The sequence below is a fragment of the Laccaria bicolor genome, genomic scaffold, assembly GCF_000143565.1.
Source record: "Laccaria bicolor S238N-H82 LACBIscaffold_2 genomic scaffold, whole genome shotgun sequence".
Lineage (NCBI taxonomy): Eukaryota > Fungi > Basidiomycota > Agaricomycetes > Agaricales > Hydnangiaceae > Laccaria > Laccaria bicolor.
The window spans coordinates 1161156-1176336 of NW_001889873.1; the positions used below are offsets into that span (position 1 = coordinate 1161156).

General features: G+C 48.1%; 7 protein-coding genes across 7 annotated transcripts; 5 read left to right on the forward strand and 2 right to left on the reverse strand.

Moving 5' to 3' along the window:
• Positions 1 to 442: 442 nt before the first annotated feature.
• LACBIDRAFT_305369 (uncharacterized protein) lies at positions 443 to 2519 on the forward strand (the record flags this gene model as incomplete). The annotated part of the gene is made up of 8 exons (XM_001874543.1): positions 443 to 502; positions 549 to 604; positions 657 to 886; positions 948 to 1015; positions 1070 to 1177; positions 1229 to 1868; positions 1918 to 2169; positions 2218 to 2519. 8 exons carry the CDS (start codon positions 443 to 445, stop codon positions 2517 to 2519), a joined length of 1716 nt encoding a protein of 571 aa, XP_001874578.1.
• A 348-nt stretch (positions 2520 to 2867) lies between these two features.
• On the forward strand, positions 2868 to 4655 carry LACBIDRAFT_187989 (AAAP amino acid transporter; the record flags this gene model as incomplete). Its single annotated transcript, XM_001874544.1, has 8 exons — positions 2868 to 3045; positions 3107 to 3126; positions 3188 to 3399; positions 3462 to 3667; positions 3722 to 3867; positions 3926 to 4060; positions 4122 to 4455; positions 4510 to 4655. The coding sequence occupies 8 exons, from the start codon at positions 2868 to 2870 to the stop codon at positions 4653 to 4655; spliced, it is 1377 nt and encodes a 458-aa protein (XP_001874579.1).
• A 365-nt stretch (positions 4656 to 5020) lies between these two features.
• LACBIDRAFT_305371 (uncharacterized protein) lies at positions 5021 to 7943 on the forward strand (the record flags this gene model as incomplete). The annotated part of the gene is made up of 5 exons (XM_001874545.1): positions 5021 to 5412; positions 5474 to 5611; positions 5661 to 7170; positions 7222 to 7686; positions 7743 to 7943. 5 exons carry the CDS (start codon positions 5021 to 5023, stop codon positions 7941 to 7943), a joined length of 2706 nt encoding a protein of 901 aa, XP_001874580.1.
• A 389-nt stretch (positions 7944 to 8332) lies between these two features.
• On the reverse strand, positions 8333 to 9316 carry LACBIDRAFT_305372 (serine-rich protein; the record flags this gene model as incomplete). Its single annotated transcript, XM_001875120.1, has 1 exon — positions 8333 to 9316. One exon carries the CDS (start codon positions 9314 to 9316, stop codon positions 8333 to 8335), a length of 984 nt encoding a protein of 327 aa, XP_001875155.1.
• Positions 9317 to 9720: 404 nt separating this feature from the next.
• On the forward strand, positions 9721 to 10813 carry LACBIDRAFT_187652 (uncharacterized protein; the record flags this gene model as incomplete). The annotated part of the gene is made up of 6 exons (XM_001874546.1): positions 9721 to 9790; positions 9839 to 9920; positions 9972 to 10049; positions 10101 to 10199; positions 10253 to 10354; positions 10405 to 10813. 5 exons carry the CDS (start codon positions 9721 to 9723, stop codon positions 10326 to 10328), a joined length of 405 nt encoding a protein of 134 aa, XP_001874581.1. The 3' UTR covers positions 10329 to 10354; positions 10405 to 10813.
• Positions 10814 to 11157: 344 nt separating this feature from the next.
• On the reverse strand, positions 11158 to 12544 carry LACBIDRAFT_292051 (uncharacterized protein; the record flags this gene model as incomplete). Its single annotated transcript, XM_001875121.1, has 6 exons — positions 11158 to 11658; positions 11714 to 11866; positions 11927 to 12055; positions 12108 to 12190; positions 12240 to 12422; positions 12478 to 12544. The coding sequence occupies 6 exons, from the start codon at positions 12542 to 12544 to the stop codon at positions 11326 to 11328; spliced, it is 948 nt and encodes a 315-aa protein (XP_001875156.1). The 3' UTR covers positions 11158 to 11325.
• Positions 12545 to 12977: 433 nt separating this feature from the next.
• On the forward strand, positions 12978 to 14314 carry LACBIDRAFT_305376 (uncharacterized protein; the record flags this gene model as incomplete). Its single annotated transcript, XM_001874547.1, has 5 exons — positions 12978 to 13044; positions 13100 to 13407; positions 13460 to 13588; positions 13649 to 13801; positions 13863 to 14314. 5 exons carry the CDS (start codon positions 12978 to 12980, stop codon positions 14169 to 14171), a joined length of 966 nt encoding a protein of 321 aa, XP_001874582.1. The 3' UTR covers positions 14172 to 14314.
• Between the last annotated feature and the right edge of the window lie 867 nt (positions 14315 to 15181).

Here is a 15181-nt window from a genome sequence, read left to right on the forward strand (position 1 = left end):
TGTAGGTTTGGACTTTTGTAGTATGTATATAGTTTGTTTTCCGTAGTAGTTCATCGACATTATTCAAGTTCACAAAGTCACATCTATACATGAAAAACACAAAGGATTGATGGCTGACAAATTCAGCTTTATGTTACTAAGCAGTTCACACTTCTGAGCCGCGTGAGCGGCGTTGGAAACTAGGATTCAACATGCGTACCAGGGGGTCCAGGGGGCTTGCCCCCGGCAAGCTGTGACCCGTGTCGAAGCAACGGTCGAGCGCAGCGAGCGCCGTGGCGTAGACACGGGTCTAAAGCTTGTAAGGAATTCGTCCACAACGGTTTTGCAACGGTTACACTTCATGAAGAAGTTATCGCGTGACAGCAGAGTCTCGTGATGTGTTACACTCGCGTGTCTTCTCAAACTTTACAATCGGAGGCAGACTAGCCCACAACGACAACCTATGTCTTCACAAGCCATATCCGATTATCTTGCCAAGCAGATTTTTATTGAGCGAAATATTGTAAGTTGACTTGGCCTCATACCTCCAGTTAACCGACTGTTTGAAGGTAACATATCGATCACTTAGTCGAGAGTTCGGTATACACGTCAACAGTGCAAAGAAGTGAGTTCTACTAGCTTTCAATCTCAGGAGGTCATCTAATGCTGATGGTCAGTGAACTCGCAATGTATCACGACAATGCACCATATCAATCACAAAGTTGTGTCGCGACATACCTACTCAGTGGAGAGCTTTCATCGCGCAAAAGGAGTTATGATGATTTTGAGGACGTCGATATGGGCTTCGAGTTGACGCAGAGTGTGGACGATGGCGAACAGGAAGATTGTGACGGAGACGAACTTCCACGGACAACGATTATGGTTGTAAATGAGCAAGACTTGGAATGTGAGTTAGCGATTTCCTTTGCAATGTTTTGCCCTCTAACGAAGTTAATGTCATTTAACAGCTGCGATAGCTCCATTTTTTGAACCACCGTCGATCCACGTATACAGCCTCTCTCCAGCGCCGCTTCACGTACGTGCGAACACTTTCTATCCACGAATCAGCTTTAATTGCCTCGTGTTGTAGGATGCCGGCCTTCTTTGCACCCCCACGGACTTCGTCCGGCAAACAGACAATGCTAAAGGGTCGAAGCTTGCAGTCACCGTCGGCCGTGTGATAGCTGCCAACATACGGGTGCGTGTGGACTGTCTTTCTGGCCTGGTTGAAGGTCTAATCTGTACTTAGACGAGAGTAGGCGCGAAGAAAACTACAGCGGCCGAGTCATTAAGGCCCAAACCACGCGTAGCCCCAGAAGCGAAGCCTCCGGTTGCGAAGGGAGTTGCACAGGATAAGACGGAGAAATCTAAAACCACGGCGGACAAACCCAATGAAAAGCCCAAAGCAACAGGTAAACTTGGATTTTTCAAGGCGAAACCAAAAGAATCGAAGGATGTGAAAGAGGAGATTAAGGCGGATGATAATAAGAAGCAATTCTTCGGTGCAAAAAAGGCTGCGAATGCACCACCTTCACAGTCTCTCAGTGTAACAAGTAAGAGTTTGGACAAAGAAAAGCCAAACATACACTTCAATATCTGTCAAATTCTAATTGACCAATTTATAGATCCACCTCAGAGGAGCCTCAAACGGAAGTCGACTGCTAATGCTTTGTCCGACGAGGACGACGACAAGGCTACAACCTCTGCCCTACCGTCCGCCCCCTCCAAACCCAAAGAGAAGTTACGGGTCAGAAAAGGTGTTCTCTTGTCTGACGATGAAGAACCTCCTCAAAAGGACACTCGTCGATCGAGGCTGAGCTCGAGGGCGCAAAGCTTGGTAAATTCGGAGGCGGAGAGGGAAGCCCACGCTTTGATGGATATTGATGATGGTATGTGCTTCTTCTCTCAAAAAAAATTCAGTGAATTCAATTTGCACAGAGGATGTGGTGCGGGTAACCAGAAGCGAGGTCATAGCACGGAGAGACGAGGATGAAGGCGAGGATGAAGAAGAAGAAAAGCATGAAGCAGAGGTTGACGCAGTAAAGTCAGAAGATGTTGAAATGGCCGAAACGTCAAAACTGAAAACAACAAGAAAAAAGAAGGAGAAGAAGGTAATTCCAGTGGGCAAGAATGGATTGAAGAAGAGGAAGGTTATGAAAACGCGCAAAGAGATAAAGAACGGTTACATGGGTAGGCCTTTTCTATTTAACGGTAGACATGATATTGACAACAAGACAGTCACAGAAGATTATACTGACTGGGAATCTGTTGACGAAGAAGATATGGAAGCAACTGTAGATCCACCCAAAACGAAAGGGAAAGGTAGAGCCAAGGCTTCCAAAATTGCAAAAAAAGAGCCCGAGGAGGAAGAAGATAATTTGGCTGCAACCAGTGAGGAAACCCAACTGGAAACCGCTGCCCCCACGAAATTGACAGTGAAGCCCCCCGCCAAGCCATCGAAACGGACCGCAGGCAGTTCAAAGGGAGGACAAAAGAGTTTGGCCAATTTCTTTGGTCCTCCAAAAGCCAAGAAAATATAATTTTTCTATCAATCTGCCATGTTTTTATCAATAAATCTGTCTTGTTTTGGTTAAGAAATCAACGAAATTTTGGAAAGTGTGTAAAGCACCACAAAAGTATCTAAACCAGGATCATACGTCGCTCACCCTTACCTGCCAGCACCTGCTAATCTTCCTATACTTCGAGTCACTGCTTGTTGAATTTGGGCCCTGATAAGGTGCCCACGTTCCCGCACAAACTGGAGACTGGCTTGGATCCCACGCTCGTTGTTCAAATTTACTCCCCAGGACTCTAATACTGCTTACTTGAGTCGAGACACCAATAGGGGACACCGTGCTTCAGATTCTGACGACAACCACATATACGAAATGGTCCAAACTTATGGGGTCGCTGGAGCGACCGACGTTGACCCGAGTATTGGTGGAGACGAGGCACGCGCCTTGCTAGGTGGGGATAGTGCAACAGTGAGGAAGGACGCGAAACCTGATGGCCATGCAACCATTGTGAGCTGCATTAGCAACCTTTCCAACACCATTATTGGCAGCGGTACGCGTTATCTCTTTTGCATTCGTTTTGCCGTCGAAACTTACTTGTGTGTGTTTCGTAGGAATGTTAACGTTTCCCATGGTAATAACCGCTTGTCTCTCCCGTTGATAAGGATGTGTTATGAATGTTACTTTCTTTATAGGCAATGGCGTCGGCTGGCATAATTCCTGGAATCATTACCTGTGTCTTTTCGGGAGGTGTAGCGGCGTTTGGGCTGTACTTGCTGTCGCTATGCGCAGCCAAGACCAAGTACCGACACTCGTCTTTCCACGCGGTATCTCAGCTCACGTTCCCGAAAGCCGCCGTTTTTTTCGATGCGGCAATTGCTACCAAGTGTTTCGGGGTATCCATAAGGTACATTCGCTTTGACGAAATATGTGAAACTCGTCTGTATACTGAAGCTTCGAATGTCTCAGCTACTTGATTATCATCAAAGGGCTCATGCCGAACGTGGTCGAGTCGCTGTATCACGACCTTACTTCTTCAGATACCAACCCTCCTGCTTGGGCTTTGGACGGTGGTAACTGGATTAGTATATTCATGCTTGTTCTTGTGCCATTATCATTCCTTCGACATCTTGACAGTCTCCGGCACACTAGCTATATTGCATTGTTTTCTGTCGGTAAGTTGAAAGAATTCTTCGCTGGGAGTATAATTAACCGACCTGTCTTCTCAGCTTATCTCGTTGTTATCGTTATTAAGTGTTATTTCTGGCCTCTCTCTGGCATGCCTACCCGAGGAGAAGTTCACCTAATTCGCTTTTCACCAAACTTTATCTCGACCTTCCCTGTACAAGTATTCGCATTTACATGCGCTCAGAATGTCTGTATTTTCGAAATCGAGTGCAGGCTCAGTCTGATCAATCTTTTTTTTCTTGCAGCTTTTCCCCATTTACAACGAACTCAAAAGGAATACCCAAAAGCGCATGAACATTGTCGTCGCAGGGTCCATCGGGTCAGCGACTTTGACGTACGAGATAATTGCAGTGTTTGGATACTTGACCTTTGGGTCAAAGGTTTGTATTGGTGACCCTGTACGTAAAACGTCAAACATCCGGCTGACGCGCAAACCTACAGGTCGGCTCAAATATTATTGCCATGTATCCATCGGTGTCGGTTTTTATTGCCGTAGGGCAACTTGCGATCGTCGTTTTGGTGTTGTTTTCGTACCCTTTGCAAGTCCATCCGTGTCGGAATTGCTTGGACAAGGTGTTTCACCCATCACACGTGGCGCCCCCCGTGAAGCCCGTTATTGTGGAAGATGGCGATGCCGAAGACGAACCTGAGGACGACGAAAACGAGGACGACCATGGACATGTAGAGATGAGTACACTGAAGCACACGTTATTGACCGGCGGTATCATTGCCAGTGGATTTACAATTGCCTATTTTGTGGATGACCTACGAATGGGTAGGTAGTTTTTGCGAGCGGCGTTGTCGGCTCACTGACCTCGTTACTTTCTAGTTTTGGCGTTTGTTGGTTCTACGGGCTCTACAACAATATCCTTTATCCTGCCGGGCTTATTTTATTGGAAGGTAAGGGCAAAGGCTTTGGTTGGTAATACTGTGAGGGTGACGTGCTATTTTGTAGCTCTCACGCAACGATTCTAGCATGCCGCGATCCCTTAACCTGGGTGCATTGGGATTGGCAGTATATGGTGCATTCATTTTTATATTCTGGTATGTGAAATTGTTGGTTCAGTGTACCAGAATGTTCATGAATGAAACAGCCTTGGATTCAATATATACCAAGTGATATACCCCAGGTAGCTGTATTAGAAATATAATAGATATAGAAGAAAATACCCACGATGCGAATTTCAATGTCTAACCGCTTCAACTGCTGTTGACCTTTTGACGATTGATCCGTTGTCGAGAGGAATTGTGTGTACGTTGGAGACGGCGTCGTTCTCTATCCGTTGTTTTTGCCTTTCTTCTTGCCATCGTCGTCTGCTTCAAAAAGCCCTCCTCTTGTCATGGACACAGCCCACATGTCTATCCAGCTTTACCCCACAGAGCAACCTCTTGCCCGCCCAAACTCTCATTCGCCATCTTCAATCATCTCTAATCCCTCCCGTAATCCAACCCCATCATCAAACATCACAAGTCCAATCCCCTCAGCAACCTCTTCCATCGATTTCCCCTCCTCTATCTCTCCTTACTCAACCTCGCCCTTTGCTATCGATGCCAACGGCATGAATCCTGTCGAACCAGACACACCCTCGGACCTAGACAGCCCCTCGGCTCAGGCCACGAACCAACAACCATCAGATGTCGACCCTCAGATTCTAGAGGCGCTTAGAAGCAAAGATAGGATTTATGTATTGAAGCTAGGAGAGCTTATGGAGGGTCTTATCAAAGAACGCAGGTATCGCTCATCTTCTTTCTCATTGTCGTTCGTTTTCTCGGTATGACTGACTTTCTGCCAGGCCAAGGGTCGACTTGACGCCCGCGACTTCTTATCAGCGGTTGCTTGTCCACCGTTGTTCAGCCTACTACAAACTCGCCCCCGAAACAGATCCTACCACCAAAGGTATCTCTGTATTGCCAACTATAGAAAGCAGGATGTACGTCGACAACAACAGTTTCCTTCTGTGACTAATTTTTTCGTTGCAGTCCCTCTCGCCGAATTTGTGAACTTGTTCCAGCAGAGGCAACAGCCCAACCGGCGTTTAAGATTATGCGACGATCACCCCCAGACCGTCGGCCGAAACTACCACGATCACAGACTGGCTCGGTTGCCGGCGAGGATGCGGACCTGTCTGACGTTGAGCCTTCCGAGTCGGGAAGTTTGGGCGGGCGGAGTAATGCTACTGGTGGTAGCAACAAAAAGCGAATGACTATAGAAGAACGCGCGGCGGCTTATAACGAAGCCCGATCCCGTATATTTATGGGCTTTGAAGAAAAGGAAAAGGCGAAAGACAAAGACATGAGCTCCAGCTCATCATCTCTCAGTCTCGTTTCTGGTTCTGCGTCTATTGGAGGAGACGGCAGCAGTGTAGGCGATTTAGATGACTCTGCAAGCTCTCCAGCGACAGAGAGTGAGTGGTCGGGTCCTTCGGGTCCACCTCTCACACGAGACAAAAGGGAAGGCAGGCGTGGTGGATCTGGCAACGCGTCTGCTTCATCCTCCACGCGATCTCTACGGTCGAATGCGCCATCCTTCAACGCCAATGGCACTGGTAGTTCACGAAATTCGCGAGCGCCCTCGCCGTCGTCCTTCACCTACCCCTCTCTTTACGAGCCACCGTCCTCAGGACAAATGTACGATCCATCACAGCTCCCTGGCCCTCACAATTCTGGATATCATGCGGCGCAATACATTTATCCGTACCCTGCACCAAATCAACCTTTGAATCAACCGTACCACTACCCATATTACGCACCTCAGTACAATGCCTATCAACATCCACCGCATCACCCCTCACGCGACGCGTCAGACTCTTCAATATCAGAGAACTATCCACCTCTGCAGACTATGAACTATGGCAACCCCTACATTTGGGCACCTCCAAACCAACCCCCATTGCAATCTCCTCCTCACATGCAACAGCATCCTCCACCGCCACCCCACCAATCCCAGGCTCCTCAACACTCCATGACATCTCATCCGCCCCATTTCCAACCCTACATGACACCATCCCACCCTTATCCCTATCCAATACCGGGATACTATCCCCCGCCTCCAGGGCAACATATGCCCCCTCCTCCTCCCCCTCATATGGGGATGCAACAATCCATGTATGAAATACCAAGGGCCATGATTGGAAACATGGTGGGAAACGACCCTAACCACGGAAATTTAGGTAGTGGCGGTGGAAGACCAAACCTAGACAACGGTGTCAGCTCTAATAGCAATGGACGTTCGACAACGAGAAATAACGGCGTTGTGCATGGGGGAAATGGAAATGGCAAGCAGCGAAATGGCCCTCCGATGCCTCCATCTACCCGTTCTTCCTGGAGCTACGGCCCAGGCATCGGGATAGGTGGCCACGTTTCCCAATCGGGTATAAATGGAGGCGAAGCCGTTGGCCCAAGATTTAATAACACGCGGAGACAGTCTGGAAACAGCAGTTCCAGCAATAGTCGGGCGTCGTCAAACTGCGATGATGTCTCTTCTACTGCAGTGAGTCATTGCCCATTATTCGCCGGAGTAGACCAGTGATTCATCTTTTAGTCGTCATCTACCACTTCATCCTCATCTCGCCGGACTTATACTTCCACGACATCATCACAGCACCCTCTGCCTGCACGACCTGACTGGGCAGTAGGGATAAAAGCGCAACCATCCCTAGCAGTGCGCTACCACGATCACACACTCACAAACCCACATTCGATGTCTCCCATATCTCCATCACGCCCCCTCAACGGAAACATGAACAAGGTATCTCCACGTCAACCTTTAAACCAGGAGCAAATGCCTATTGTCTCACTTCAATCCACCGATTTTCCACCACTTACACCTGCAGCCGAAAAACGGAACCCAGTGGTAAACGGTGCTTGGGGAAACTCGTCGTCGACTCGTTCGATTCTTTCACCCAACACAGGACACCAACCGGTGTTTGGGAACGCTTTGGTCAATCATAGTCCAAATTCAAGGCTCGAGGAGCCTGCGCGCGGGCTTGAACGCCCTACTCCCAAGGTTAGTTATCTACCCCCCCAAAGTTTCGTGCCACGACTGATCTGGTGTCTTTTTAGTCTTCAGAGTTGTTTAACCCCAAGATTGTCAGGCGCACTGCTACGGGGTCAACAAACACAAACGGGAAGACGCAAGGCGATAGAGAAAGAGAGACAGCGAGAGGAGATGCGGTCGCCAACGCGATTCTCGTTGCACAGATTGAAAAGATCTCATTAGAGGAGAAGGGCTCCGAACACTCGCTGGTTGTATCTGCATCGTAGGGAGCACACTTTGGGTTCTACCTCGTTCCCCATTACATACATCCTTCCTTGATGGTTTTATTATCATGCGGTGTCGCATTGCTGTGATGTTGTTTTTTTTTTGACTAGTTTATTTCATTATCTTCGCTGTATTAATTTGTGGGTTTTACTCGCGTCGATCCTTTGTGGGGCAAAATTTCAGGACAAGTAAGCCTGGAAAGAACTTTAAAAAGTTTGATTATTATACAAAGTCACCAGCGTAGAGATACATTTTAAGAGTGTAGAGAAAAAAAATCTACATACAACGGTAAAAGTACAATCAGAGATCGTTGGGGAAATCGTAAAACTCCGGGATATTGACATGTATATGGAGGGGTAAATTCAATTTAGTCGTGGTCGTTTGAGAAAAACTAGTAATATCGTCGCCAAGAAGCATTTTTACGCTGACCCGAGGTTTTCTTCGAGGCCGCACCAGGAGTGCCAAGCATGACCCCCCCAGTCAACACATTACTCTCGCCACCTTGGTAAGAATATCTGGTGATGTCCTTTTTCATTGCGTCAACGTACACGCAGGGTTGAGAGTTGGTAGATGAGGAGTCGGACACGGATGTCACGCTCTCCGAATCAAAATCGGAGAAGGAATACGTGGACGCGCGCGAGCTAGGGCGCGAACTCTCGGGAGAGGATGGAGGCTCGGGAGAGGAAACTGGGGAGACGACGACTGGGGGAGAGCTAAGAGATGATGGGAAGCAGAACGAAGGCGAATAAGAGTGGAGAGATGGAATTTTGAAGTTCTCGCGAGTGGGAGTGGGGGAGACGATTATGCCCCTGAAGTTGGCGACCATTGAGAAAAGTTCTTCTTCGACTTCCTTTTCAGAGTCGATCAACAGCTGTTGAGCGACGGTGCGACGAGGTATCGCTGACGTGACCGGGTCACGGATGGCATGTCCTCGATTAAATTGTTGCATTTGTTGCTGGCAGAACTTGCTGATAGGGATTTGGGGTCCTTCAGATGCGAATATGAAGGAGGAAGGCTTTTGAGGAATGACGGGAGGTGGGGGCCGCCTCCAAACCACGACGGTTTGGCCTCTGATTCCCGCGTAACGTGCGACAACGGAGTGAGGCTCGATAAGCAAGTCGAATGAACGCTGTCCGAGAAGCTTGAACCATTCGCTCCACTGGATGCCAGTTGCTATGCATGCGGCATAAATGGGCCGGGGAGGCAGAGCGGTGCTTGTAAGGGAGAGCTTAAAGCTCGGAGAGGGGTAGGCTACGTTGAAGGTCGTTTGGAGGATATGCTGAAGAGATGTAATCGTCTCGTGGGCGTAAACCAGCGTTAGGGGTCGTGTGAGGAAGGTGATAGCTTGAGCTAAACTGGTCGTGTTGTGTGACATTGTTCGGAGGACGGAGCGTAAAGAAGTCGACCAGCGATTCGGGTAAAGACAAAGACTCGTTTAAGAAGTTCGAAGAGGACTTGAAGAAGCAAAAATTAAATTCTGATGAGAGAATTAGCATGTAAACTTCACAGCGGACGGAAGGACGTACCTCGAAGAAAAGACGAACAACGAAAGCAGTGAGGAGAATGAGTATGAGATGATTGAGATACTAGGTGTGAACCTGGCTTGAAAGATACCACTTACGACGCATCATTTTATAGATGGATTCAATAGAGCTCTCGAATAAGACACAATGAAATTCGGATAATGGTAAATGTACAGTCAATGGAGAGCAGATACTTTTGTGGTTAGGTAATCCAAACACCCCATTGCCGTTGGATACAAACAAACCGCAGCCTCTCATGTCAGCCAGGTTGCGACACCGACCACAGACCGAGGAGGAGGATGCATCGGCCTTGAAACTTGGTCCAGGTTAGTAATTCCTATCTGACCACGAACGACGTTGAGAATTCTCGGAAGAGTTCAACAATGCAGGTTGTTTGCTCATTTCAGAGGTGAAATATCTGTTGGAGAATCGCGACAAGGATGCACCGGACACAGCGTATGGGATGAACCATTTGCTATGCGCATTCGAGTGCTAAAAATTACATAGTGTTTATAACAAAACACTTGAATACGTGAAGACGTTTGCCAAGTTCAACACGACAGATTCTGCGAGCGCCGTTCGCGAGTGCGTTACCTTTTCGAGACCCAATGCTTGGGCTGAGGATTCGTGATGTAGAACCCTTCGAAGGGAGCCAGCTCTCACCCAATTTGAAACGGCGCAAATAGCGAACCTGTGTCCTGCAGATGCGGAAGAGGCGAAGAGCGTTATTCCCAGGTAAGCACGACGGATCTTATCTGAATTCGCTGACACCAGTCTATTCTCTCAAGTCTCGTCAAAATCGATGATGACCGTCTACAAGCTCTGCTTGAAGAGATCCAGACCATGCGTAAATTCCAATCGTAATTGATGAAATAACCATAGTTTGAATGGTAATGGATATACTTGTACCGTATGTCAGGATCTGAATCCAAAACGGTAGCCATTGGGCGCGGGACATATTTAACCCACTCTTCCTCGGTCTCGATATCGACATTATACCGTCGTCCATGATGCGTCTGCACACTCTGATACTGATTTACCTCTCCATGCCACCGCTGGTGGAGTTTCCAAAGGACCGGAAGACGGACACCAGTCGAGATGTGGTTGTTGATCTTTTGTTTGTAACTCAGTTATGGACCTTTGCCCCGAGTTAGAATCAAGTTCAACCTTGGTTCGACCCCCACTTTTATGTTTACGATCAGCAGCATGGCTCAGTCTTTCGGACTAACTCCAGAACTACTTCTTTCCAGCTTGAATCCTTCCCAATCGCTCGCCTCGCAACCCTTTCCCTCGGCGTTTTGCCTACACCTGGCAGGACTCATCCACGACCGCTGCTGGTAAACAGCTCGAAGACGTTGTCGGTGTTCCACAAGCTCCTGACCGGCAGTAGAACTTGCGAATGATTCACCAGGTATCTCGGGTGATAGTAACGACCGCTGTTCTCTTGCTAACGAATGCCTGATAAGACATCTCACGGATTCGGAGCTATTCAGATAGGCCGACATCCGCGGACACAACCCTCTTATAAGAGTCGGGGGACCCAAAGTAGCTCCGTAACCGAGAGTGGCTTGTTTACTTTTATAAAACACCAGCTGTCATGGGTATAAAAAAACAGTCGAAATAAATGTGATTGTATTCATAAATAAATCGTGAAGTCAAATCTCTGATGAAGCTCGTTTTTGTCAACGACGGATGGATAGGACACCCTGATTCATATATTATGTTGGGAACTTGGAGGGAACAAAATTTCATAATGATAAGTTTTCGAAATCAAGGATCTATGTAAAATGCAGTGATGGGGATGACAAGAGACTTGCAAGAGACGAAGTATCGTAGAGAGTGAGACAGGGACGGAGCTTAGTTACAAGGACATCTTGACAACGAGAGGTTGCTGGACAACAAGGGTCTCATGGCTATTAAGCCGTGTTGCTAGTTCAAGTTCCAGGCGGCTAAGCCCACCACCCATTCTTCGACCCCAATTAGAAAAGTCACTAAGGTCGTGGTCGTCCTCGAAGTCTACCCACTCATCCCTTTGCTCACCTGCACCCTTGACATTTGCCAGTACACATTGGCTAAAGTGGTCGCGCAGAAGAGCATCAGACGGGCGATACCTTGGTTCAACGTTTTGGTTGATCCATAAGACATGACCATCGAGTTTTCCTCCTTCTGTGAAGTCAACGATACGATAACCATTCTGGGGAGAAAACCATATCAAGATACACTAACGAAAAACAAGGTTCAACACATACATCCGGATTTATGGCGAAGTCATAGTCATCGAAACGGTTGTGGATATCACTACGGAGGAGAAGACCATTTTGAACGGAGTTGATGGAAGCGGGGCCTTGTTCGCCTTCAGGGGCGTCGTCTCGAATGTGCTGGGACAGCTGTAACAAGTCCCACTAAGAAAAGGAGAAGAACCCTTTAGTTAAAAGTGAGGTGGGCTATCAAAGGGCGCTTACGACGTCACGATGGGCAACCGGAAAGATGTGAGTCGTACGAAAAGGATGATACCTTCCAGACTCAACAAGCTCCCCTGTGATACAGCAACGTCGATCCCTCTCACGCACACGATTCCTGAAGCCGTCTTTCTATGCTCCGGTCTCAGTTAGGTTTAAAATAGTTATCAAGAGGGGAACAAACGCGGATGGGTCCCGAGTTGTCCAGGGACAGGGTCCGTGGTCGATGTCTTTCCGGCGTTAGAGATACATCAAGCAGCTGCTTCTCTGAAAGAGGGTGAGCTTTGTTACCATGTCACATTCACTGCTAGCGTACCGGCCGACATGACGACATATATGCCCACAGGCAACACGCTACAATCTTCACGATCCAGCGCAGTACCCACAGGTTGGTATTGCGCATCAGCAAAGAACAAGACCCAGGAGGATTGCGCAACCAGCACGGTGTCCATCATAGAGTAGAAGTCTGAGATGGACAGAGATCCATGTTGGTGGATACCTGTCGGAAAGATAAATGCATATTCACTCAAGCCATAGATCATTTCAAAACCGACCTCCAACAACGACGGGAGGCTGAGGTTTGGGGTCGTAAACATGAACGTTGCGAAGATAACGTGGCATTGTGAGTCAAGACCAGATGGGGGTGAAGTGAGTTTTATTGTAGCGTTGAAAGTGCAGCCAAACAACAACAAAATTTTGATTCCTAAGATAAATAAACACATAGCATGCGCAGCAAATATTCCACGGCGCCAACGAAAAGCTTGGGAGCAGAGACGATGGGAATACAGGCGTGTTGCTGCGTCAGCGGCTACTCGAAGTAAGTTCCTAGTTTCCATATGTTACGCATTTCTGAGCTGAACCTGTTTTAGTTATTAATAGGGGCTCACAGTCAAGCGCCATTCGGGAATTGCACCAAATGCGGTTGTTTGTGCAAAGGGGAAAATCTGCAGAACTTCGGAATCGAGAATTTGTTCTTACTATTTGTCTGCATGTTCAACGCTACTATAAAGATGGACAGCTCGCTTCGCTCGCATATATCTGGTCTTGACTCACAATGCCACGTTATTTTCGCAACGTTCAAGTTTACGACCCCAAACCTCAGCCTCCCGTCGTTGTTGGAGGTCGGTTTTAAAATTATCTATGCCTTGAGTGAATATGCATCTATCTTTCTGACAGGTATCCACCAACATGGATCTCTGTCCATCTCATACTTCTATTCTATGTTGGACACCGTGCTGGTTGCCCAATCCTCTTGGGTCTTGTTCTGTGCTGATGCGCAATACCAACCTATGGGCTATGCGCTGGATCGTGAAGACTCTAGCGTCTTGCCTGTGGGCATATATGTCGTCATGTCGCCTGGTACGCTAGCAGTGAATGTGAACAAAGCTCATCCTCTTGCAGAATATCAGGCGCTTGATGTATCTTTGACGTCAGATGCACATCGACCACGGACACTGTCCTTGAACATCTCGGGAACCACCCGCGTTTGTTTTCTCTTGATAGATATTTTTCAACCTAACTGATACCGGAGCATAGACGGACGGCTTCAGGAGTCGTGTACGTGAGAGGGATGGACGTTGTTGCGTCACAGGAGATTTTGTTGAGGGAGGAAATTACCACCCTTTTCATGCCAGCCACATATTTCCAATTGCCCATCGTGACGTCGTAAGCGCCCCTTGATAGCCCACCTCCCTTTTAACCAAAGGATTCTTCTCCTTTCCTTAGTGGGACTTGTTACAGCTGTCCCAGCACATTCGAGACGATGCCCCCGAACGCGACCAAGGCCCCGTTTCCATCAACTCCGTTCAGAATGGTCTTCTCCTCCGTACTGATATCCACAGTCGTTTCGATGCCTACGACTTCGCCATAAATCCAGATGTATGTGTTGAACCTTGTTTCTCGTTAGTGAACGATTATCTTGATATGGTTTTCTCCCCAGAGAGGTTATCGTATCGTTGACTTCACGGAAGGAGGAAAATTTGATGGTTATGTCCTATGGATCAACCAAAACGTTGAACCAAAATATCGCCCGTCTGATGATCTCCTTCGGGAACATTTTAAACAATGCGTCCTGGCAAACGTCAAGGGTGCAGGCGAGCAAAAGGATGACTGGGCAGACCCCGAGGATGACCATGACATTAGTGACTTTTCGACTTGGGAACAAAAAACCGGCGATGATAAAGGGCCCAGCCGCCTGGAACTCGAACTAGCGGCAAGACTTTATAATCAAGAGACTCTTCTCGGCTAGCAACCTCTCGATGTCAAGGTGCCCTTCCAACTAAGCTCTGTCCTGTCTCACTTTCCATGATACCTCGTCTCTTGTCGTCACCATAATTGCATTTTACATAGATCCTTGCAGCTGATTCCGGAAACTTATCATTATGAAATTTTTGTTCTCTCTATCTATGTCGTCGAATTCAAGAGGATTCGTCCCCGTTTGGCCATCACATCTTATCACATCTTATCAACCACGTGCTTCCCTGCCCCGCCTTGCCAAAAAGACGAGTCCCCCCCTGTTCTTTCTACCCTCCCTCACCGCGCTTTCCCGCTGGCGTTTCGGTTTCAACTGTCAACGTGGGCGTCGCGCTTTCGCACATGTCCCTATCTGACGTTACCCTAGTCTGTCTGTGGAGCCTGTCTTCTCTCCTTGCGCTTGGCCATCTTTTCATTTGGCGTCTAAATCACCATCTCGAATTTCCCGCTTGGACGGTTTATTCCTTGTTCAGCAGCCCTCAGCCTTTTTCGATGCTGAGTCTTTGCTCAACAAAATGAGATGTAAGTCTGCCTCTTGTTTTTCCCTTTACCTTTCCCCCCTCTTCGCACGACTTACATCTCTCAGGCTCATAACGACGATGGTGCACGCATCCGTGCTGCTATGCTTGCACCAATCTTGTCCCCGGCTCTGTCAAGTTTACCCGAGGTTTTGAACACTCGGATGCCGAGACATCGGATTCCGTGTGTTATCCATCACCTGAAATGCAGGGGTATGCTGCTCTATCTCTGCCGTTGATGTGACCGTCACTTTGCCCATGCCCCTCGCATTTTCTTCACCCCACACAGGTTGCTCTCCCCCTTTGCCCTCAGCAGTGATCTGTTGCCTTTGTTTTTATCAATCTGTACGAGTTCCCTCCGCTCGCGCTCACATTCTTCTGACCTTTTTACTTGCCATAGCCTCGTTTCAATCGATCGGCGGCGATTTGCTATCAGTCCTCGTTTTTTTCGCTCTGTATGTGTCCTCTCTGCTCGCGCTCGTGCACT